This window comes from Dunckerocampus dactyliophorus, chromosome 18 (genome assembly GCF_027744805.1).
Source record: "Dunckerocampus dactyliophorus isolate RoL2022-P2 chromosome 18, RoL_Ddac_1.1, whole genome shotgun sequence".
NCBI classification, from domain to species: domain Eukaryota; kingdom Metazoa; phylum Chordata; class Actinopteri; order Syngnathiformes; family Syngnathidae; genus Dunckerocampus; species Dunckerocampus dactyliophorus.
Window position 1 is genome coordinate 11,859,919 of NC_072836.1, and position 26,191 is coordinate 11,886,109.

Sequence of the window (26,191 nt, forward strand, 5' to 3'; positions counted from 1 at the left end):
CTTGTATGGGGGAATTCTGTCCACAATGGAGACTACCAGGTACAGTATGGGAAGCATTTCATGCCATGTCTATTGACCCAGGCAGAGGGATGGTCTGTGGAAGAAATGGTCCTCCTATTATAAAACTTATGAGCGTTGAGTCAGAGCAACTGGACTGACTTGATTTTCTTGAAGATGTTTCCCCTCTCCTCCAGGTCCATGTGCAAATAGTCTGATTCAACTTTCCACATATACCACGTACTGAAAACCTTTGTGAAGAATTTTTTTTGAATTTGTGGATAAAAACGTATTGTTCCTAGAATGATTATATAACTTGTTTTGTGCTGGCATAGCACATTATTTTGCACGACATCAAATTCAACCCGCACTTTAATATCTTTTCATTAAAGGGTTTGTTCGCTACTGGCTCAAAATTACACCACCAGTGCTTAGCAAAGGCCCCTGCGCATGTGTGTGTTACCTGAGCCGTAGATTACATGCTCGGAGCAGGAAGAGGGCGAGGTACATTGCTTGCAACACGTTGCAAAGTTATCACCCTCTAGGCAGCCGCGTAACATTTGCAAGCAGTCGCTTTGATTTGAAAATTAAAATACATTTATTAAATAAGATATTTGAGAAGTTTGCGTTAAAAAAAGAACAATTTGGGTCGCCGCTTGTCATTGAAGTGTGGTGGTGGGTCCTACAACCAAACTAGTTGAGAACCATTGCGGTTGAGGATTCCCGACAGTGTTCAGTGGGTTGGCCCCCATACTTGGCCCCTCCATCACTTCACCTTAAGCATTCTCAACAAAACACTTGCCATGTTGGAGGTGTGTTTATGTTGAATAACTTTCCCTAAGGGATGGGATCATGCTCTACTTCACAATGTCACAGTTCATGTTGGGATTTATTCTCTTCTCAATGAACCGCAGCTCCACAGTGCCAGCAGCACTCATGTACGCCACCATCACCTTGCTTGACTGTAGGCAAGACACAATTATCTTGCTACTCACTTGTGTTGCCAGTTATTTAGAAAATAATGTTGAGTCATTTTTAGTAGATAGTAAATCTATACTGCTGTACAAAAGCTGTACACTGACTTCTCTAAAGTAATAAAGTAATTTCTATGTCATTGTCCCTTGAGAGGATAGTATGAAATGGTTGCTGTACTCACTTTTGTGAGTTACTGTTGTTTCCAAAAAAGTCACTTTAATTGCAAAACGGCTGAATTGCCATGGCGTGTGCATGCCTGTAACTTAGCAACATGTAACTTGTTCTGGCATGAACAACTTGTTCAGTCATGTAACAAGACAATTGGAAAATAATAACAAATGTACTCGCCCCACAGTGGCCTGTTGGCCGTACAGTCAGGCGATCCTGGTTCATATCTCTGTTAGAACATCTCCTACCTCAAAATCTGCTCATCTGCTCCGTAAAACCACTCTATGGATGTTTTATTGTCACTATACTGTATTATTAAGCTGTTTTGTTTTGTCGTCCAATGATGGCTGCCAAAGTGGATATGTGTGCAATCTGGCTGCCAGGTGTTTATTTTCCCTTGTCTTTTCTCTCCTCCCCAAATTTCAAACAAAAGCAAGCCTCACTTACAATCGCCTGGAGGGATGTGTGGTAACAACAATTCCCCAGTCGGGAGCCTGGCAATTACACGGGCCTCCTCCATGGGCCGTAATTGCAGTGGGAGCGGCGTACTGACTGAGCAGACTGCTTGCTTTGCCACCAGGGAGACTGGCTTCATCAACTCTGGCAGCCTCAGGTAAATGAGGGCATTTTGGCGGAGCTGTTAAATAAAGGTTGAACGTTAATAGAGTGGGGTGGTTCATGTCTCATTTTCAGGGTGACCTTTTGCCCCTCCAGATAAACATACTAAATGTTTTCAACTTAAAATAGACGTTGTGACGAGGATGTCATATCTGCAGCAGCTGACCTTACTTAACTTGCATATGGTGTAATCTGTCACAGCGCCACAATTTATACACAGTATTTATATACAGTAATAATGGCCTTTTCTGTGCTTGCCGGGGCCATGGCAACACCGATGGCAGCAGACGCCTGCTAAAAACAGCTAAGAGCGTTGCGTTAATTAGCTTGTTACCTCAGAAATATGCAAGACGGCCAATTACATGCAGCGGTATGCCTTCGCTTCACAGGGATCGGCAGGTAAAAGAGGATAAGGGAGGGATAAAGTTCATTACGACTAATTTCAAGTTTCACAGAGACGACATTTGCAAGACATATTTATTACTTCATAAGAGAAATGACTAAGGATGCTCCGATCAGGATTTTATGCTGCCGATTCCAAGACCGATCATTCATGAGTAAAATCGACCGATACTGACCACATGGATCAACTGTACATTTTTCAATTTATTTATGATAAGTGGTATTGGTCTGGGGCCCCGTTAGTCCCTTCCAAGGGTCCCTTGCAAATAGGTAATAATTAAAAAATAATTGCCTTTTTTTAACCTTTTTTTGTGTGAAACGATTTTTGTACAATTTGACATAAATCTGAATTTAAATTTTTTTTAATGTTTTGGAGTAATATGAATGCATGGGAAATAACGTGTTTAATACACTCCTGATCAAAATCAGGCATCAAGCAAAAATTGCTAGAATTCACATTTTGCACATTTGGAACTTAATGAGGTTTTAAGTAGAGCTACAATATGCAAACAAACAAAACAAAAAAAAACTGAAATAGGTGGTTTATCACCTGATCAAAAGTTTAAGACCAGAGGCTATAAAAGCCAAAATCTGCTCACAATTTTCATTTTCTGTCAGGCATTCACACTGTCATGCCCTCCTGATGGCTAAAGTTAAGAAGCTTTCTCTTTTTGAACGTGGTCGGATTGTCGAGCTGCATATACAAGGCCTCTCACAGCGTGCCATTGCTGCTGAGGTTGGGCACAGTAAGACAGTCATTCTAAATGTTTTGAAAGATCCTGAGCATTATGGAACAAAAAAGTCAAGTGGTAGACCCAAAAAAATCACATCTGCGCTGAGCCGGAGGTTCCGATTGGCTGTCAATCAAGACACAGGGCGGTCTTATTAAATTAAAGCCCTGACTGGTGCCGACTGCAGCCCAATAACCATCAGACGGCACCTGCGGGAAAAGGGTTTATAAAACAAAAAACAAATTTGAAGACCACATCTCCTTCAACGCCACAAAACTGCCCGTTTAGACTTTGCCAGGGAGCATCAAACATGGGACATTGAAAAGTGGAAAAAAGTTTTATTCTCTGATGAGATGTTTTCTACCAGGCACAGTGGAGGGGGGCCCATCATGGTCTAGGGTTCTTTTTCATTCAGTGGAACACTGGAGCTTCAGGTGGTGCAGGGTCGTCAAACAGTGGCTGCTTCCGTGCAGATGTTGCAGCGGGCATCCCTCATGACTGAGGGCCCTCGTCTGTGTGGTAACAGCTGGGTTCTTCAACAGGACAACGCTGCAGTTCACAATGCTCGCTTGACCAAGGACTTCTTCAGGGAGAATAACGTCACTCTTTTGGACCATCCTGCACGTTCCCCTCATTTAAATCCCATAGAGAACATTTGGGGATGGATGGCAAGGGAAGTTTATAAAAATGGCCATCAGTTCCAGACAGTTGATGTCCTTGGTGAAGCCATCTTCACCACGTGGAGCAATGTTCCCACTAGCCTCCTGGAAACACTCGCATCAAGCATGCCCAAAGCAATTTTTGAAGTGATTAACAAGAACGGTGGAGCTACTCATTACTGAGTCCTACTGAGAACATTGAGTTTTTGGTTATTTTTTGAGCGATGGTCTTAAACTTTTGATCAACTGATAAACAGCCTATTTCAGTTTAATTGTTTTTTTTCAATAAATTACTTTTTCAAAGTGCTTTTTGTCTCACTCCCCCTTCTTGTTTTTGCATATAGTAGCTCTACTTAAAACCTCATTAAGATCCAAATGTGCAAAATGCATATTCTAGCAATTTTTCAACTGGTTTTAAGATTTTGATCAGGAGTGGAATTAGTTTTTTAGCTCAAAACAAGAAAATAAGACAGACAAATATTTATGAAATAGAAATGTGTCCTGTTCAATTTAAAACAGAATAAATTCAGTTGCCCCTGCAACCTGGACACTGAACCAACTTTCGTCACTATTAGAGCTCTCAACTATTTTGGTGTGTCTTATTTAAGACTGGCTACATTTAAATTGTACACTACTTTATTTACCAAGCAGATTTCCAGCTAGACAGTGTGGCCATCATCTGTATGCTATTTTGTGGTCATTTGTCATAATACAGTATAAAGGCATAAAGTCTGAATTCAACAGATATAAACTACAAATAGTTTTTTGACCCTTTAATGAGCTACTCAAAATGACCTGGTGATATAGTATGTCAAAGTATCACCATCATAAGGCTGGACACTGTGTTTATGTTCATTAAACAACCACACACAAATAGTGTTTTGAGGACAAGACATAATTAGTACAACAAGAGAGTAAAGTTGTTCAGTGCCACTTGAAAAAGTTAGTACGTACTCCATGAACGTGATATCCACTTGAGTCTTCCCTGTGGGACAAAAACGAGTTGTGAACTAACAGCATTGCTTGTTTGTTTTAAAAACAAAATGTCACTGTGGTAAAAAGTCACATTTGGAGTCCGAAGACCAGAAGCTAGGCGGATAACTCTAGCTAACCGCTGGCTGCCGGCAATGAAAAGTACAGCCCGTGACAGCTAGGCAAAGCGTGTACACAAAGGCTTGTAAACAAAGATGCAAGAATAGTCAAACTTCAATAAGTTTGGTAAAAGAGTGATCGAACATGCTGGCATCGATTGGCGTAGCCTGTGGCAGGCTCAATACGAGACCTGTCATTTTGTTGGCAACCCTGCGTGACACAGCAGACATGTAGGATTTGCCACTGCATGCTGATCGGTTTTTGTGATTGGCTTTGAAAGGCGTTTATCAGCATATGGCGGTCACACTATATTGATTGGTGGCCAATCAATTGGAGAATCCCTAAAAATGACACCATTTAATCAAAAACATCGGTCCAACCTGCTTCATTTTAATATTCCAAGAATGCATACAGCAAGAGAGTGCCTATATAACAACAGGGAATGGCATTTATTTATTTATTTATTATATTGCAGTTGAATAAAACTCAACAATACATGACACTGAAATCAACCTCTTTGGCCAGTGTTTATTGTGTTTTTTCATATATTGTGGACTCTATCAGCTGAATCGTAGACAATGGCATCACAGGTACATCTGGTGTCACTCATTCAGAATGATTCATCAGAGCCATTTGGATGCGGCTCAAGCATCTTACCAATCATATCTGCTGAAGAAAGCGCCCCAAACATGCATCTTTGGAACACTGGTGGAATCCCACCCATCAAAATGCATCTGGACACGAGTCTCCTGTTGTCGAAATGTTATACACCAAATATTGCAGAGGAAATTTTAAATTGCATTAAACTGAATTGGACTCAAAGGTCAGCCATACCCGCGTGAACATTAATGGATCTGTGTTTTATTGCAGTGCTTGAACGATCGCGGCAGCGCCATCCATCAGGCCTAATTGACGTGATGAGGAGCTATTACAGTATCGATCAACCTGGCCGAGTGACACTGGATCATCATAGGCCTGCATCGACCTTACTAAGTGAGTCCATACACCATCGAGGGTCAAGCAAATGTTAAGGGTATATTACTAGTTGGATCTCATAGTCAGGTTCAGGCAAGGGCCGCTGAAGCAGCTTTTAAAAAAGAAAAAGGAAAAAACCTAAATTAAAAGCAAAACGCTATCTTGAAATACCCGTAACAACATTGTGCTTTGAGAAAAATCTTTATAACCTTAAAGCGTGTATTTAATCTAGAGTTATATAGTTTAGTAATCATAGCAATAAATTATCATAAAATAGACTTCTGGACTTTTTACATATCTGGCAAATATAGTCTCTACACCTTCTGCATGATACAATTATATTAAAAAAAAAAAAAAACACAAACAAAGATCTAGCATGAGCCCGCTACTCTTCCTTTCAGTCCCAGCCAAAGTCATGGCCGGTCATCTGGTAAAACTTCCTGTTAAAGGGCTTGTAGAACTCCCTTAGTCTCTGCACCACATCTGGGTCAATATTAGGATGGGTTCTACCTTTGGTTTTCCCCAGACAGTGAGGCTTGCTGTTCCCCTCCGGCCTCTTTAAGCAAGGGAAGCCCTTTGCCGGGTTAAAGTGGAAATGTTCCTCTGTGACCACCCTTCTGAGCCCGAGAAAGTCCTGAACCCGCGCCACCTCTCCTGCAGGGTCACTAATAAGCCTCTCGCCGCTCACATACAGCAGCTGCTCCATGGGGAAGTACTGGAGCCAACGTTCCAGGTGCTTGGCGTACATGCCAATTTGGACGGCACTCCACGTTGCATCAATCACACCTGATGTGTTCTTAAAGGTTAGACTCTCGAAGGACGGAATGTCTGGCTTCTTGGAGTGGGTCTGGGTGTAGTCCGAAATGGCTCGGGTGACTGGGTCACGGACTACTACAATCAGCTTTGTGTCTTTAGACATGGTGTAAATACGAGCGGGGACCTCCTTGGTGATATAGTAGCTTGGCGTCTTCTCCATGGTCAGCTGGCCCTCGGAGGACTTGGGCATCAGGTCCCTGCAAAGTATATTATCATATCATTAAATGTGATCCACACCGCTGGCTTTCATGCAACTCCACATTCACAATCACTGGTGATTGACTGCTGATCAATCAATTCATTTGGGGTAGGCTCCAGCTACTATGCAACAAAACCAAAAAAGCTCCACCTTTACACAAATGGCACTCAGCCAAATAAACAAACATAAATGGAACCGGTAGGTGAGTAAGGCTGCAGACAAGTCTGAACATATACATGTTTTGATCTGACAAATCGTGTGTAACTTTGATCAAATGTAGAATTACTAAAGCTTCTGCTTGGACATTAACACAGCGGCAGCTGTTCAACTCTGATGGAAAAAACAGCCCTGTTCTTGCGAGACAGCTTTTCTTCAAACAAGAAATCTCATCACGTTTTAATCTCAGGGGATCTCATGGCACCCCTACTCAATACAGTAGACGGTGCAATCAACACTCATGTCAACACTCATCTTTGAGAAAATAGTTGTACTCTTAAGTAGGGATGTCCCAATCCACATTTTTTTGGGTTCTGATGCGATTTTTTTATAGTCTTGCCGATCTGATCCGATCCGGTACCAATTCTTAACAAGCTTTTGTTACAAACATGAATTTGTGGAATTGAAAATGGTTATGAAAATAGCTCTTCAAAGCATTAAAAATAATGCAACCAAAGTATTGCTGAATTAAATTTTTTGTTACAAAGCATGACCAACAATATTGTTTAGCTTTTGTAACAAACTTGTGTGAGTCATGTCTCTTATTCCAATAAAAGATAAAATTGGAAAAAATGGCCGTGCAAAATACTTTTAGGGTAGGACTAATAATCTGACCTGTTATAGATGAATTTGGTGTGTGATGTAGAATATATTACTTTTTTTTAACAAACTCTCTTCAGCGCAATAGTAATTTATTGACGGTGTAATGTAATGTAATGTAAACAAGCAGCGGTTAGAGCAGCACTTCCCGTGCGAGCAGTGGCGGAGCCAAGGGGTGGCCAAGGTGAGACCATTACTCATATGGGGGGGCAATAAATTGATACCTGAAATGTGGGCTGGCCGGAGAGTGACCAAGGGTGGCCACAGCCACCATGTAGCTCCACCACTGCGTGCGAGCTCCCTGCACCATGACATAGCAGTCCGGGCACAGTGAGGGGAAAGTACCGCTGTAGTTACAGAGCCGAATATCCAACGTCCATCGTGAAACTTCCCCACAGTACACCGCGGACATGTCTACAGTACATGAAGGTGTTGCGTTTTCTTCTTCTTGCGGGTGGCGGAAGTGTGGCCCACAGTTACGAACGTGATATGGCAACCGGATCGGCCTTCTTGAAAATACAGTGGATCGGCAGCCGATCCCAATCCTGAAGATCGGATCGGGACATCCCTACTCTTAAGTAAACTTTTCCATGTCTGAAAATGTAATGTAGTAAGTCCCCAAATTATAAAAGTCAAGTGTCAGGAGTATGAAAACCGGACCTTTTTAAGGTACCACTCCAGATGCCAATGTACCTCCGAAAGTACAGCATTGTGCTTTTTTTCTGCCCCTCAAGTGACTTATACCTATAAGTCACTCTTAATGTCCACTTTTAGGGATAATTATTGGATTCCAAGGAAACTGTTTGTACCTTTTCCAAGGCCGAAAATGAATAGGTAGGTTCTCGAGCTGCAAAAGTCAAAAGGGTCAAAGGTACAAATGCAGACATTTTTTAAGTTGAAAGCTGTTGCACCTCTACAATACACAATGCATTCAAATTCAAGAGAGTGAGGTTAGAGCTAGCCTCACAGTGAGTGTAAATAACAAAGACTCACATCTAGCTATTTGCAATCGCGTGTGAGCATCACATGCGGTCCTAAACTGCGAGCCTAACGGAAGACATTCATCTCCCGCCACTGCATTTAATCTACCGTGAAGCCTCAATCGTCATCCAGACCTCACATTGAAATATCCAACTCCCTTCATTACTGTACACAAAGGACGGTTTAGCCTTGAATAGGCGTCATTATGCTCGTTAATGTCTTGCCAAGACAAGACACCTATACCTTTTCATCTCATATTTGTCTGTGTAAGAGATTTCTAGAACATTGCTTTTTTTTAGGGTGGGTTATGCAGACCTTCAGAGCTGTCTAATGCCTTAACAGTGTGTTCTTCTTTACCCTGGATTTCTCTAGTTGAGCGTAATGTAGCCTGTTAACTTCAGCCCCGGCTGGGTAATGGCTAAAGTGAGACAAGGGGGATTAGATTTAAGCCAAACACGCTGGAGCATTAGAGCCAGACTGGGTGGCTGGCTTGTCCATGGTAAAAGAGATATATAGTACAGGAACATCCAACAACTCCTCCAACTGGAGACCAAAAATGTACAAGAGAACTTGAATTAACACTATAAATAGGATGCATTGACAAACTAGTGGCCTCTTTATTCACATGCATTTCTAGCGTTTTAATGTTTTACCTGCTGATTAAGAGTATGACGTGTTTACGGAAATCCACCCTGCCAACTATTTCAAGCATGACACCTTAATATTGTAATTAGTTTAATCGTTGAAACTTAAATGTTTTCTTAGTCAGCTTTTGAGCAACAGAGAAGAGCGTGACACTGTGTCATTAAACATGATTACTCTCATTTATGACAATGTGTTGTGACACGCTCAAGCAGCTCCAGCATCCCTCCCTTCAACTCAGATACTGTACTTTAATTTGTCAAAAATAGATACTGTATGTAGCAAAACTGATACTTCTTTGTAGTAAACCCCCAAAACTTTTCATATTGATGGTAAACACAGAGGGGCTTGTCACTGTGCAATTCATTCCTGAAACGCACATCGGTACTACGCATGCGTGAGAATTACGTCACTTCTTCCTTTAGAAATTTTTTACGACAAGGCTTCACCTGGTGTGGTACTTATTATTCTTTAAATGTATGAACATAAATGGTCAATAACCATACTGCAATATATTGGGGGGTTGTTTTCCATCCATCCATTTTCTATACCGCTTCTCCTCATTAGGGTGGCGGGGGTATGCTGGAGCCTATCCCAGCTGACTTCGGGCGACAGGCGGGGTACACCCTAGACTGGTCTCCAGCCAATCGCAGGGCACATATAGACAACCAACCATTCACACTCACATTCATACCTATGGACAATTTAGAGTCACCGATTAACCTAACATGCATGTTTTTGGATGTGGGAGGAAACCGGAGTACCCGGAGAAAACCCACACACGCACGGGGAGAACATGCAAACTCCACACAGAAATGCCCAAGGGAGAATCAAAACCAGGTCTTCCCGATCTCCAGACTGTTACCGTGTTGGCCAACATGCTAACCACTAGACCACCGTGCGGCACGTGGGTTGTTTTATTAGTGATTATTATTAAGAGTTTGTTAGCATACAGATGTTTCTATCATGTTATGACCTCCACCAAGACAGAGCTACTTAAAAAGTTACGCAATGCACATAGCGCAGATGTAAACGTCATATCCGGTTAAGTAAAACAAACGTAAATAAACAGAATAAAACACATAATATGCTGTTATATTTGATCATAAACAACCAAAAGCACTGTGCAATGATGGCTTAATGGTGAGGATTCAGCTAGAGTTTTTTTTCTAAACGGAGAAATAGCATCTATCCAAACATATCTTTCTAGAAATTTTGTCAGGGATTTTGTCTGTATTTTTTCAGTGGCGAAAAAAACTTAATATGGAACCAGGAAAAGAGGGCTTCATAAATTATCCACTTGCACCATGGATGGCGTACATTAAACTAAAATGATATTATATGACTAAAACGTGGCTGCTGAAAAATAGGCCGACTGGATGTACATGCGTTCTGCACATGCGTAGAACCGTTTGCGTTTCCGGGACGGATTGCGCAGTGACAGGGCTTCTCTTCTCGCCTGTGTCACCTGCAACTTTTTCTCCATTCTACAGGGGCCGTGTTGTCGTTGACACAACTATTATTGCACTTTACCCTCCCTCAGAGGCCCAGTTGCTATTGTATGTGATGGAAAAAAATAGTCACAACTTATCAAGCATGTCTGAGACTACATTCGCACTGCACCAAATAAGTTAATGCAGGAGATTAAGCAGGACGAGTGCAAGACTTTTGGTTATGGCAGTTTGTGGGGAACTTGTTGCGATGTCTGTTCCGAGGAGCATGTATGTGAGGAGTCTGAGCCAGGAGTGGTGGGACATTGACGTGAGCTGCTTCACTGACACAGATTTTTGAAAGAACTTTTGCCTACATCTGTCAGTACCTTTTTCCAACTCGCACAACAAAACAATGATGAGGTGACATATAGGTTGGATATACGCAACCCAAAACTGCAGTAGCATCAGATCCATACCTGATTTATATTCACTTTATAACCAAACACAAAGGAGGCCTTTGTCGCATTAAAAAAAAATTGTAACTGTATTGTTCACACTGACATGAAAAAAACAGTAAGTAAAAAAATCTGAATTGACCTTCAGTGTGAACGTAGCCTAAGGTATCTGTTAGGAATACAGAGTGTCCCAAAAAATGTAAACACACTTTAAATAATTGTAAACTAGGTGTTTATTATAATTCGTTCAATTTTCAATTTTGAATGAAACAGAATTTATAAACATCATTTTATTGTTTTGTCACTGCCTGTTCTCAAACTGCTGTCCGTTGTGGACCAGACACTATCTGGTCTGCAAAGAAAAAACAAACAATTGAATTATCAGCTGCTAAAGGGTGTCCAGTTGTCCCTCATTTCTAGGTTAATTGGTTCCCAACCCGACCGCGATACAGGATTCATTGTTTATAAATTGAATATTTTGGTAGCTAGAGCATAGAAAACCTGTTTATGACTTTCTAAATAGTTGTTGTTGTTAACATTATTAGAGCCCTTTAGCCATGAAATTAGTCACCTTTACACTCCTCTTACTCATTGTTTAAATCACATTGCCCAACTCTTAGGTTTGCGGAGACTGTTTTGTGTCATTACTGCTGCCTAGTGACCAGAATACTACATATCACTTGTATTTCAATATGTTTTGACTAATAATAGACCAAGTCTACCACAAAACATCATTTATCAAATAATTTCAGAAAAAATATACAGAGGGAGCGATAATCGAATCTCAATTTGCGAGGGACGACTGTATAAATTTTTTTGGTGCACCCTGTTTATTTAGAATATATTTTAGTAAAATAAAATAGAATAAATATATCCATCCATCCATTTTCTATACCACTTCTCCTCTTTAGGGTCGCGGAGGCATGCTGGAGCCTATCCCAGCTGACTTCGGGCGACAGGCGGGGTACACCCTGGACTGGTCGCCAGCCAATCACAGGGCACATATAGACAAACAACCATTCACACTCACATTCATACCTATGGACAATTTAGAGTCACCAATTAACCTAACATGCATGTTTTTGGATGTGGGAGAAAACCCACGCACGCACGGGGAGAACATGCAAACTCAACACAGAAATGCCAACATGCTAACCACTAGACCACCGTGCCGCCCTAGAATAAATATAAAACATATAAATATAATACATATAATTAAAAAAAAAAAAAATATTTTAAGTCATTTTGCCCCCAAATAAAAATGCTAAATCATATATTATATATATTTGCAAAGTATGTATAAACATGTTATTCTAAATTATAGCAATTATTTTATTACGGTGGTACATTGTAATAATTAACCAGTGTTTTTATGGTGTTTTTTGTACAGTATATCCTCCCCACTATGGGGTCTATATGAAAACACATTCACCAACTGTCAATCGCGGTAAAACTGTGTCCTGTTCGGTCCAACCTGCACAAGACAATCTCGTGTGTGTGTGTGTATTTCAAGTCACTGCTAATTATAGACGAGGGCGGTGAAGCACGCCGTAACTATTAACTCTGCACTTCAGGTAAAGAACTTTCCTAAAAATAAAATAATCGTTACTCTGTTCAAACTCTTGCTCTTGCACTTGCACCTTCTTAAAGAAACATAAATCAGGGATGTCCAAAGTGCAGCTCAGGGGCCATTTTCAGCCTGTAACTTGGTCTTTATTGGCCCTCTGCTTATTCTAAAAATAAAAGTTAAAAAGAGATATATTATTTGATATTACACTAATTTGCTTTGTCACCTACAATAGAAAGCTTATATAGCTTACAGTCCAAGAGACTGACCTACATTGGATTGGTTTTAGCTTTAATGTACACATAAAAGTGGGCCCACATTCTTCAATTTTTCTGTATGATATCAGTATTTTTATTTTTTTATTGGAAAATTTTATTTATTGGAGAATTACCTGCCAGTAGATCGCAATTGCATATTCATGCTTCATTTCAAAAATAATTTCATTATTTAGTATATAGTAAAAATGACAGCGATGAGCCTAAACAATTACTCTATGCAACTTTTGTCTCAGAATTTTTGAGGCCATCTCTTTACTTTTTTCCTGCCTGACCTTTTTATAGCAATGAGTGGTTTGCGTCTCCTGGTGTATCCTTTGCACTTTTGTTCATGAAGTCTTCTATGAACAGTAGATAGTGATAGCTTCATTCCTGCCGTCTGCAGATTGTTGCTGATGTCACTAACCGTTGTTTTAGGGCTTTTCTTTATAGCTCTCACAATGTTTCTGCTGATGTTTTCCATGGTCAACGTCTGTTACTTAGTACACCAGTAGTTCTTCAGGAGATTCCAAATGGTTGTAGTGGCTATGACCAATATTTGTGAATTGATTCTGATTGATTTTGTCTTCTCTCAGATTCATAATTGCTTGTTTTTCACCCATAGACTAGGCTCTCTAGTTTTCATGTTGTTTTCACCTCTAAATGCAGTCTACACAGGCAAGCAAAGGCAATGAAACAAAACACACCTGTCACATGTTCCAAGAACTTTGTTCACATGAAAAATTGGTTGGTTCAAACAAATGGTGCTATCTTCTAAGTTGTGCATCTGATCCAGATGTAAATATCTGGAAATAAAAGATGAAATGTTGCTCTCTGGTCAGATTTTAATCTTTTCATGTCAAATCCAAATGTTTTCAGTCTACATCAAAAATAAAAGGAATTGACTTCACTGTTCCAATACTTTTAGAGTGTACTGTATTTGTCATTTCCGTATGCTTTCTGCTATAATTTTAACACCGGTCTTTGTCTTCGGTATGTGTAGCGTCCAAATTTGAGCTCAAGTGAATCAACACCAGAATTCACTAGCAACCAGACCAAGAGCCAGCTCTCAAGTGGTCTCAATACACCAGGGTTTGGATGATTGCCTTCACACCAGAGTTCCTTTTAACCAAACCAAACATGAGTGTGAACACTCACTTAAACTGTCCTGATGACCCCACAAGGGCTGGGAGATAATCAGAAAGAGGAAGGCAGTTACGAGAATGAGATAAAGCAATACTAGTAGTCAGCTCAAATGTCTTAATTGTTGCAGAAGCACCGGTCTAGGAGTGGCTTTGTTGTGTTGGTAATGTGGCTGTTTAGTCTAGCATCCAGTCAGGTGTGTCCATTAAAGCAGCCCGCAAGCGTTTGAAACCTGCTGCCTTGTTTACATTGACTGCTATCAGGAAAGCCGGTTCAAAGGTAGGAATTTACAACATGACTTTGTGCCTGGCTGCTGCATGACGAAGCCCTCGTAATGACTGAAGTGTGTTCACATCTCCTTCTTGACAGCCAACCTCTCTCAAAAAACAAAAAGCCTCAGCGCTATCACATGTCTTGATGAGTCCTAATCTGACACTTTACAGCGCCAAGAGGGGTTGACTTACTGTGGGAATCACTCAAGAAAGGATGGGAGGTGGTGGTATGTGACCACTTGGAATAATCAGAGCAAATTTTGAGCAAGACAAGTTCCAGACTCAAATCAAAAAGGGGGGAGGCAATTGGTCATATCACAGCAACCCATCATCACACACTGCATGCGAAATCTTCTCATGTGACACTGAACAGCAGCACGGGATAAGCATGTGTCATAATGGTTTCTGGAAAACAGGCAGCCTTGCATTTGTACATTACGGCAGAATTAGCATTGCATCAGACAATCATCACGATCAGGATGACACTACATGTGCTTCCAGGAATATTCCACCTATGCTAGAACAATTACTGGCTAAAAAAAATACATAATACTGGCAAACATAATTCCTGAAATAGTTCAGTTTCTTAATTTTTCACACTTCTATGTGAAGTCCCAGTTTACATGCTCTCTCTCTAGCGCTGTGTGCCTCCGATACACTAGGGTGCAATTGTGGTCATCCCAGCTTGTTTAGCTACGTGGGGAGAAGAAAAGGACACTATATGTCAGCCATCACCAATTGGCGGACCTCGCTCCGGATCCGGACCCAGTGATGGCCCTTTACGGACTCATGACCAATTAAAGTGAATGGGAAATATAATAACATGTAATCATGCTCACGGACCGATGGCAGCGGTAGTTTGCGGGCATAATTACTTCAGGTATTACGGTTAACGTGACAGCAAACGTGGTGACTTCACTCAAAATGAGCCAATTAAATCCTTTACTCGCCAAGCGCGATGAGAACCATCCATCCATCCATCCATTTTCTATGCGGTTTAATCTTCGAATGGCTTGCTCAAAAGTAACAACAGTTAATCGAAAAATACAAAGATTTAAAAGTGAAGGGAAGGACCAATATATTTTCACTCTTCCAAAATCCATTGCTAAACCGCTGTGTCTCATATGCTTTGAAACTGTAGAGCCCAGTATGAAAAATCTACAAGAGTCATGGCACATTAATTTACAGCACAGCAACGTGCAAATGAGTCTTCACTAAGGATTGTATGGATATTAGAGCAAAACAAAGCATCTTTCTGCCAGATCTTACTCAAAGGTAAACAAAAAGAGGAATTGTGTGACTAATTCAGGCAAATTCCAATGCCATCTACAAGTAACAAGAAAATGTTAAACTTTAAGAGAGTGTACTGTTGTTGCTTTTCTGTTAGAGACTTTTATTAGATTGTTATTATTTAATATTATTTAAGAGAAACCGGTGCAGTTTTATTTAGCTTAAAAATAAGCCTCTTGTGTTCATTCATTGTTTGTACAGTCAAACTTTGTGTTATTTATGTGAAATGTGGTCCTGTTTTCTTTTAAATGCAATTTAGGTGTATTGTAGGGCAGTGGTTGTCAATTATTTTCTGTCATGCCCCACTGGGGGACAGAAATATATTTGCGGAATTTGAAATGCAATTGAGAAACTGATATTATCTATTTCATTATCTGTACTGCACAGACTGAACTCGAAATTGAAAACAAGAAAATGGAGAGCAGTGAAGCATACAAGCATATTCAAGAGTTAAAGTGCATGCTGAGTACGACAAATTCATACATGTTGGCAGGTAATAAAAACTAATATTGAAAGTCCTCCCTGCCTCTCACACTCCCCTGAAAGTCCACCCGTTCCCCCAGGGGGTCACACCCCATTATTTAAGAAGCACTGGTTGTTGGGTCATGTGCAGGGTTTCATTACAAAAAAACTGAATTAACGGACCTTACTCAATTTTAATTGAAGACCCCTCCTATATGCCAATAGCTATAATTTGCAGAAGCACTGGGTCTTAACTTTCCGCTGCTTTTTCACGTTATTGGCAACATTTTAATGTGCGTTTAAAGGACATGTGCTTTGGTTCTTGTGCTTATGGTGCTCTTCAGAGTCGTGGAAAAAAATTGCCATTGACCACTATGACCACTATTCAAAAACAAACATTCTGCTATGCAGTGAATTAGTTTTAAGTTATGGATTACATGTCAGTGACGTTGTATAAATTGTTGTAAATGGATATTCCATTTTTACTTTTTACTACTAAATAGTCAGTTTTCCCTGTACTGTATTGTATTGCCCTAACAAAGCACCCTGCACATTGCTGACTCACTGTCCGTGCATTTTTTTGAGTGTGACTGCTAAATGACCACTGGTATAGTTATTGTCTACTTATCACTGACAGAATACAAGTGTATGATTTTCATCTATTTTAATGAAACTGTGAATACAAAAAAAGTTTTGGTGTTAAAATAGCTGTGTGCTATGTTTCTACCCATCGGGGATGTGCTCAGGCATTAAAACAGGCTTCTAACAGAACATTCTGCCACTTATTAAAAAGGTAGGTTTTGTACTAATGAAGGTGTTTACATGCATTTTAAAAAGCTAATTATTGCAGTCATTTCTTTCTTTTATTGCATGTAAGTGAACTGAGCATGTGTTAGAGGGCATTGTGGCGCAGCCTGCAGACATTGTTATGTTTGGAGTAGGGGGGCGAATGTGCAATCAAACAGCAAAAAACACAAAATGCAAGGATTAAATGTGCTTAATTTGGAGCCAAAACAGTATTACACAAGCATAAGTGGCATGTGATAGCATCGCTCTTTAAGGAAAGTCATCAAAAAACAAAAACAGTAAGAGAGATGGTTTTTTCTGTTTTCTCAGCTCAAGCACTTGAATCAACCAATCATTAAAAACAACTTGTAAGTTTTGTGTTGTTATATGTGGCTTATTTGCTTAATGTCATGTAACACTACAGTACTTGTTGAAAGTCACCATAAAGCGGTGGTGAAATGCAACAACAGCGTAGAAACCCTGCCTGCACTCCAAAATTGTCACCTCCTCCCTATCACCATTGTGTTGCAATATGCTTAACATATCCATATAAGGGGCCGCACGGTGGTCGAGTGGTTGGCATGTTGGCCAACACAGTAACAGCCTGGAGAGTGGGAAGACCTGGGTTCGATTCTTCCTTGTGTGGGCATGTTCTCCCCGTGCGTGAGTTTTCTCCGGGTACTCCGGTTTCGTCCCTTATTCTAAAAACATGCATGTTAGGTTTATTGGAGACTCTTAATTGACCATAGGTATGAATGTGAGTGTGAATGGTTGTTTGTCTATATGTGCCCTGCGATTGGTGACCAGTCCAGGGTGTACCCCGCCTGTCGCCCGGAGTGGGCTGGGATAGGTTCCAGCATGCCCCCGCGACCATAATGAGGAGAAGCGGTATAGAAAATGGATGGATATCCATATAAGAAGTCTAAAAAGTCACCTTGTTTGCACATTGCTCAGTATAGTTTAGGTTATTTTTTGGAACATGCTTAACAAAGTTGCACTGAAGTACATCGTGTTAGCTGTGCAACATGTCCGAAAAAGAGCAGGAAGAATCAGATCGTATTTACAGTGAGAAAGTATGTGTACATTTGCATAAAATTGCATAAAACGTGTAAATTTCTGTTCTTTTTGATAGAATCCATAAAGGAAATAAACATCAGCAGTCAAAAACAGCTTAAAGCATATTACTGAGTATAGTAATTAAAACGATTATGTTGAAGCATCCCTTTCATGACACTGAAAGATCCATTCTTCCGTATTTGTGCTGTACTGCCAGTATATCACATGCTGGTCGGGGAGCACGGACGAAAAAGCAAACAACATGGCATCAAAGAAAGCAAACAAAGATGGCTGTGGCAGATTGTTGCTTTCTAAAGTTGTTTGGACTTGCCATCAGGGAGGAGTCTCCAGTGGAGAGAAACAGAGTGAGAGAGATAGTTGCCGGAAGAAGTTGTGTCTCTGAAGATGCTACAATAGAGTGAATTTCAGTGTTTCCAATGTGCTGAAATAAGTGGTGCAGTTTGACAAATTGCTTCAGGCAAAAGCCCAGAGGGTTGCTGCAGTGAGTTCTAAGGAAGAAAAAAGTGGTGGTGTACGTTATCTGTGTTGATGATCTGGTGCAATAGGTTCTGGGAAAGTTGGAATCAAGTATGATGGGTCTGTTATTAAAGGTCTCTTATTATAGTATTTTCCAACAATTTTTAAATAAGTCTCAGAGGTTCCACGGCAGTGTATTGGAGCTGTGTTGGCCAAAATCTAGCGGTGATGCTGAAATTTAGACAAAAGTGCTTTTAGTAAGTCCTTGGAACACTACGTTTTGTGTGTCTGTCTTTAATGCCAATGAGCTGTGTTTGTCCACACCTGTCTCCGTTAGTGTGCGCGGCTCCAAGACGTACTACTGTGCCCGTTATCCACTTTCATAGACACTGCAACTCTGCACTTGTCAAACGTAATAAATGGCGTATATCATATGTGAGCTACAGTGCTAACTAGGGATGAGCCGTATACTCGTTTTAGACGAGTATCCATTTCGGATAATGCATTATTGTCGAGTACGAGCATGAAACGAGTACAGTGCCTCATTGAACTACTTATGTATTCACTCTTCACGCTCTGTGATTGGCCAGTCACACACAGCGACCGCTGACAACTTCTGATCAATCCATGTCAATTTCAAACTTAAAATAATGTACAGATTTAAGCCCCACTCATTTCTGGTTAAACCAGGACCACTTTATGCCGCGACCACTTCGAGTCCAGGTATGGGTACAGATAATTTAGATGTGTGACCAGATACAGATACAGATAGTGGTGTACTCGCTCATCCCTAGTGCTAACATTACAGTCATATTGTAACATAAACATCATTCATGGTTAGCCTCTTTGCAGAAAAAACAAAAGATGATCAGACTTACTGTTCCAATGTCTATAGCTGACTGACGGATACTTGGCAGCTTTACTTTTTTTGTGTGTAGCAAAGCCTTTCTTTTTACAAAACTATCATCTAGCTAGGGCCGGGTTAGTGGTGGTATGTCAATACAGAAGGATCAAGGACCCAGAGAAACATTTTACTGTTCAAACCTTGGCTCTTCTACAGCTCAGAAGACAAATTTGAGATTCTCAGCCTCATTTTAGTTTCTATTTTGTCTAAATATGTTTCTCATATGTTTCTCCTAAAAATACACTAGGAGAAATAAAGTGGGACGTTCATGACATCATAAAACACGGAACTACAGAAGTGACTTTTTGAGTCTCTCCTCTCTTAAAAGTGTAGCAAACAATTGAGGGAGATGATACATTTTTATTGCCGCACGGTTGCCTAGTGGTTAGCATGTTGGCCACACAGTCAGGAGATCGGGAAGATCTGGGTTCGAATCTCCGTTGGGCATCTCTGTGTGGAGTTTGCAGGTTCTCCCCGTGCGTGTGTCGGTTTTTCCGTGTTCTCCGGTTTCCTCCCACATTCCAAAAACATGCATGTTAGGTTAATTGGCAGCTCTAAATTGTCCATAGGTATGAATGTGAGTGTGAATGGTTGTTTCTCTATATGTGCCCTGTGATTGGCTGGCGACCAGTTCAGGGTGTACCCTGCCTCTCGCCCAAAGTCAGCTGGGATAGGCTCCAGCATACTCCCACAACCCTAATGAGGATATGCGGCATAGAAAATAGATGGATGGATACATTTTTATTACATTTAGTGCTCATAAACATGCTTTAGGGACACAGTTTAAACATTATTTAAAAAGTCAATTTTGCATAACGGGACCTTTTAATGGTTGTAATGTTTGTGGAGGTATTTTATGGAAAGATGGTGAAATAAGATTCTCTGATTGTCTTTAGCTGGTGTCAAAAGTGCTGACACATTTGTTTGATGTTCCTCATATTGAGAGCTTGCTTCCACTTCCACCATTTCACCATATGCTTGCTAAAGAGCTAAAAGTGCATAGCGAGCAAAAACAACCACCAGTTAAAGTGGACCGGAATGAACATCGCTCTTCGGGAAAACTTTGCATCACAGAGATCTCCCAAAGTCAAAACTTCCAAGCAGAATGTAGCTGAGACATTTGAAGCATCTTTTTTTGGTCTGATTCCAGTGAATGCTCCCATTGTGGCGAACCCCTGCCGGCCGTCGTCAAAGGGCACTTTCACCCCTTTTGAGCCCATTTGCATACAAAGTGAAGGCAAAGAAAACATGTTTCACACTAATTGTCTTCTTCTTTATTGTCAGGGTCAATGCAGACCTTAGGGGTTCCAGGAGTCCCCTTTCATCGAGCTCTATAATGCAGTTGCGCTTTTCTAAAGACTCACTCTGAATTTACTGCCCTCTATCTGCCAGTGCATGCCAGTCAGCTTCCCCCCACGGGCTTGGAGGATTACCCTGTCCTCGGTGAGTTAGTAGGAAGGCCGAGCATTGTTCCATATATGGATTCTCAAGGGGTAAAACATGATTTGAGCAATTAAGTCACATCTTGGGAGCAGCGCTCAAGGGGGAGACGTAGTTAACTTTAAAAGAAAAGAGCCTGTTCCCTCATGAAGTGTGCACCATTCGTCAGTCTCTGCGAAAACGTGCCGCACTGTGGCCGGAGTCCCGCTGTGCGGACCTCCAAGGGCGCAGACACACCAATCACAAGCCATAAAAACGGGACTCAATGCCACCACAGGAGCCCGATGGGCCCACCCAGTGGACCGGTACCTCTTCCCAAGCTACAGTAAACCATTTGTCCGTGGAAGGTGAAGTGAAAAACTCGGGAAAGCTAATCAGTGACTTGCCATGCATGGCTACATGCTCTCAGCTTCATCTCTGATGGAGGAAGATGTGTGTGATGTGACTCACTCGTTTGTGACCACTAAGATACTCTACACTAATGTAAATTATTGACCTCAAGACCCAAAAAGCATGTTCCAAAGCTGGTATCAAGTAGGATATAATAGTACATATTTTTGTAACTGTATTTTTTGGTACTGAACATTCAGTACGGTACAGAGGCGCACCAAGTCCCACACGATACCCATTAATTGAGGGAGCACAGGTGCCCATAGTCACACTTCTACTCTGTAAACCAGGGGTGTCGAACTCTATCGCACAGGAGGCTACACTCAAAGTCTATTTTAGGTTGTGAGCCGAACTGGACATTAAACCCCCCCACCCTACCCCCCAACTTTGCATCTTTCTTATTATTCATCCTGAAATTTTCAACACTTGTATATTTCTGCATATTGTCCTTTTGACCAACATAATTTGTGAATGTAGCACACAGATGCTTGTTTGAAGTTGCAAACATGACAGGACATACCGCAATAATCCAGGCTGAAAAAAAATAGCACTTTGTATGGTCATGTTTTGAGAAAATGTCTCATTAACACTGATGACTAGATAAGTAAGCAGCCTAAACACCTTTTATCCTGGTTTCCCACACGTGCAATGCTGGGATGGGAACCCATCCATCCATCTTCTATGCCGCTTATCCTCACTAGCGTCGCTGGTATGCAGCTGACTTTGGGCGGGGTACATCCTGAACTGGTCGCCAGCCAATCCCAGGGCACATATAGACAAACAACCATTCACACTCACATTCATACCTATGGACAATTTAGAGTCACCAATTAACCTAACATGCATGTTTTTGGAATATGGGAGGAAACCGGAGTACCCGGAGAAAACCCACACACGCACGGGGAGAACATGCAAACTCCAACAGAGATTCGAACCCCAGATCTTCCCGATCTCCTGACTGTGTGGCCAACATGCTAACCTAGGCGGCCCCCGGGTCTGGTGATGAGCGCCGTGTCCCCTCACACTGCGGCGGCATCCTCCACGAACACACAATCCGGTAGCGTCTCATCCGCGACCAGCTCCAATACCTCGAGCCCGAGCATGGACTGGGATTGGAACATACCAATATAATGCACCCCTGTGGTTGCGTTTTCATGTTGGGTCAAAATACGCATGACAGCTGGTGAATGTGTCTTTATGTGGACATACATTTTTTAAAAACTTAACTCGTGTGGATGGACATTTTTTTACATGGGAGTAGCGGAAAAACGCATTTTTTGCATATCCGTTTATTCCTGCTTGAAATTTCTATTTTCCGATTTGGTTGTTGGTTGTTGTGGCGTGGTTGTTCATTTCAATTAAGTGACTGTTGATCGACCACCTCTTCGTCATTCTCTCAATGTCCACGCAAAAGCTACAGTATTTTATATCAACACAAAAACATCACAATCTGTGAGATGTGTAACCCGGAGGAGTTTGCAGCTGTGGAATGGGCAGATACTGCATTTCCCAGCATGCTTTGCTATAGTTAAAATAATCACTTTTGACTGTTATTTTGTACAGACAGGGTGTAAGAGTTAAAGTTAAAGTGCCGTTTTTAGTCATGTACAGTTAAATTATTTTGACTTGGCATGAATCTGGCACCCTTATTAAGAATGGTTGTGAATTTCGTGCGCTATACAACAGATCGCTCTCAGCAATTTGTTTGATAAGGTCCACGGGGCAGCCCAACTTAATGTCTATTTTCCAAACAGTTCCGTAGGCTGCGTGAAATTGCAGCGCAGGCCAGGTTTGGTCCCCGGGCCTGAGTTTGACACGTATGCTGCAAACAAATACAGTACAGCCCAACCTTTGGCAAGTAGAAGTCATGGCTTGTGATAGTGCCAAGGAGAAGGCAGAGCTTGAAAACCATTTTCCTTCATTAAAGTCTCCTGTTTGAGAATGCACTAAATCTGGTTGAAAAATCATAAAAAGCCACACAAATAAAAAAAAGCCAACAAAATGATAGTAATATACAAATACTGCAGTTTGCTGTTCTTGCTTAGCCCAGAAAAAGATGGGCAATATCAAACTCACAAGCTGTTCTTAAAAAGTCCGGAAATTCTGAAAAGCAGCTTAAAAGACCACAAAAGTCCTTTGAGCCATGCGCCGCTACCCCTGTTGTAGCCCACTTTGAAACTTTGTCTCCGTACTTTTTTTTTTACACCACCGCTTAATCCCTGCGCTCAGCACACTAAACTTGCACTTTTTTTAAAGGTCAAAATGATGTGTTTGTGGCATATTTCTAGGAAGAGAAGCAAGCATACTGGAACCAGCTTGATCCCTGATCTCTGGCACTGTTTGGCTCCAAGATGAAAACAAATGTCTGACAACGGATCAATATAAGTGGGAATATATCTTCTTGAATCACACCCCCCTCCTGCTGAGGGGATGACAGTATGATGTACTTTGTTGGATCAGAACATAAACAGATGTTTTCTCAGATCAGAATCCACCATAAAGACTTAATAACGTTTTGGCTTTTCAAGCCACTGGATCTGATTTGATTGTGTAACTCAAAAAAACTATGTACAAATATTCTGGGAAGACTGTTGAAGGTCATGCAAATAAGCACACTGTCACTTTGTAAATAATACAGAGACTTTGTAAGGATGCTAGCTAGATAGCTAGCAAGCTACCGTAAATAGCTAGCTAGCTAGATAGCTAGCTAGTTAGATAAATGTGGACTTTGCCAAGCCATGCCAACACAAATTGAGTGTTTCTGCTGCACTGAGTGGCATACAGTGTTACCGTTGATGGAAAGGCTTCATGTATATGGCGAGGAGGACATTGCTCCAAGAGACTGTATTGCAATGAATTAAGAATTATTAGCACTAACAAACTCTGCAGTGGTACAGACTTTTTTCCACCTACCCGAAATCAAGTGGAAAAGAGGCCCCAGGCCAGCTGGGCCAGACGAACAACTGTCCATCAAGTAAGTCACCATGATATTGATTGTGATACATGGAACACAGTGCTTGATATCACAGCTTTATTCACAGTCCATCTAGCCTTGTACAAACAAAACATGGACTGCGTACTCACTTTGACCTGTCTATGTTGTTTTTATCCTTGGTTGTTTGATCTGTATCATGTGCAGTGTCCTTGGGTTGTTAGAAAGGTGCTTAGAAATTAAATGTATTATTATTATTATTATTAATGTGGGCTAACACTTTACAGATAATTTGGTTGTATGATTGTAGTTGTTCACATGCTTGTTCTTGTTTCCCAGTCAGTAAAGATTAGTGTTCCGTGTCATTATTTTAGAGCGCGCCCGTTACCTCTTGGTAGTGATGTGAGGCGCCAGAAAAATAGTTCTTCATGTTTGCTGCTACAATAACAATGTCACTGTAGCTTGGTTTATATACAGGTTATGTAACTATAACATTGTTGGTGTTTTTTGGAGGTTTTTTTTTAGGGCTTTATAGTCAAAATAGGTGTGCCCTATTACGTGCATTATTAGCGCCCACATGCTAGCCGTTTTTCTCAGAAAAACACACAGATAAGAGAAGGACTTGTGGTCATGTTTCACGTAAGGATTGTGAATGATGGGCAAAATTCCAAAAAGGTGCAGTTTTCCTTAAAAGAAAGCAGAGTGCTCCTGTCATATACAGGATCTTTGACTATTGTTTTTGCAGTAGGTGTTTAAAAACAGCAGAGTGCTTCTGTCACAAAGGATCGTTGACTAGCATTTTTGCAGTACATGCTCAAAAACAGCACGATTTGCCTTAACATTGTGTTTCTTCATCTTAATTTATGACTTGTACTCCTTTTTTATTACTTTTATTAATGGCTTAAAGATATGGCATTGACTTGATATTGACATGATATACAAAATATGAAAATAGTGAGAGAAGTCAAGGCCGCCCCTGGTCCTTAGCTCACGTGCCCCTAGAAACCATTAGGTTAGGGTTTTGATTGACAGTCTTGTTATATAATACTTCATTTCCCTTTTGATTTCTGTACGTTTTCTGCCTTTGGTTTCATGATTATTTATAATTATTACGTTTTTGTGTAACATTAGTTGCATTGTACTGATTATTTCCATGTTGTTGCAAACGAAAGCAAAAGAGCAGAAAGATTAGTTCACCACATCCTACCACACAGCTTGTCACCACTTGTGAAAAATAAATCCACCAAACAGAAGACAAACCTGCCAGGAGAGATCTCACCCCTCTAAAACTCTCCGTTTTACATCAGTAGCAGTTGTGTGCACTTGAAAAATAAACATTTTTTTTAATATAATGTCATAATATATAATATATTTAATAATACAGTATATCGAAGACGTTTCCTTGTGTGGTTTTAAGTGTGCAGGAGTAGGGGGTACAGGACTTCCAGTCAGATGTCTGAAGGAGTACGCGACAGTGAAAAGTTTGGGAACCACTGGTCGAGGGATTACAGTGGGATAAACATACAGTGGAATAAACTGTAGCGAAGTCAAAATGTGCGTCACCTGTACCACTCCAGTCCCTTGTCGTAGTTGCGGTCAAAGAAGTGTGGCTCTGCTCCGGCCGCTCGGACGTCAGGATGCAGCCGCAGGAACTCCAGCAGGGCGCGTGTCCCTCCTTTCTTCACCCCAATGATGATAGCCTGTGGCAACTTTTTAGTCTCCGATTCATTGAGGAAAGCCGACATGACATTATTATTACTGCTATCATTTTCTGTCCTCACGTCCTCCCAGTCGTCCCCTCTGCTGTCCAAGTCGTTGTCGTTATTCAGCAAGTCTCTGGACGGCCCCACGGAGGAGGCGCGGGGGTCCACTTGGGGCTCGGTGCGGCCGTAGTAAGCCTGCAGACCGGGCATGGTGGAACTGTAGCCGACACAGCAGTAGATCATGTAGACCCACAAGGTGAGCATAATGCAGAAGAAAAAGAGTTTGTTCTTCAGGTGGGATGATGGCACAACATGGAGACTGTGGAGGACTGGACTATATTCCATAGGAGCAGGTTACATTCCAGGTGGTGGGCATCTTGGTAAAGTGCACCTCACTTTTAGGCTTTTAAATCAGTCAGAAACATCCGCTAAGGACATGCCATGCGCAATGTGCATGGATGAACATATGTATAGCTACACTATAAAAACATGTAAATAGAAGAAAGTGTTCACAGTGAGCTCCCATCACTCGCTGTGCAGCGTGTGACTGCTCACA

The 26,191-nt window shown here is 41.2% G+C and overlaps 1 protein-coding gene across 1 annotated transcript; it reads right to left on the reverse strand.

The window, feature by feature from the left end:
• Nucleotides 1-5,150: 5,150 nt before the first annotated feature.
• hs3st3b1a (heparan sulfate (glucosamine) 3-O-sulfotransferase 3B1a) lies at nucleotides 5,151-26,191 on the reverse strand. Its single transcript, XM_054759820.1, has 2 exons — nucleotides 25,496-26,191; nucleotides 5,151-6,630 (listed from the first exon to the last, which is right to left on the reverse strand). Exons 1-2 carry the CDS (start codon nucleotides 25,978-25,980, stop codon nucleotides 6,015-6,017), a joined length of 1,101 nt encoding a protein of 366 aa, XP_054615795.1. The 5' UTR covers nucleotides 25,981-26,191; the 3' UTR covers nucleotides 5,151-6,014.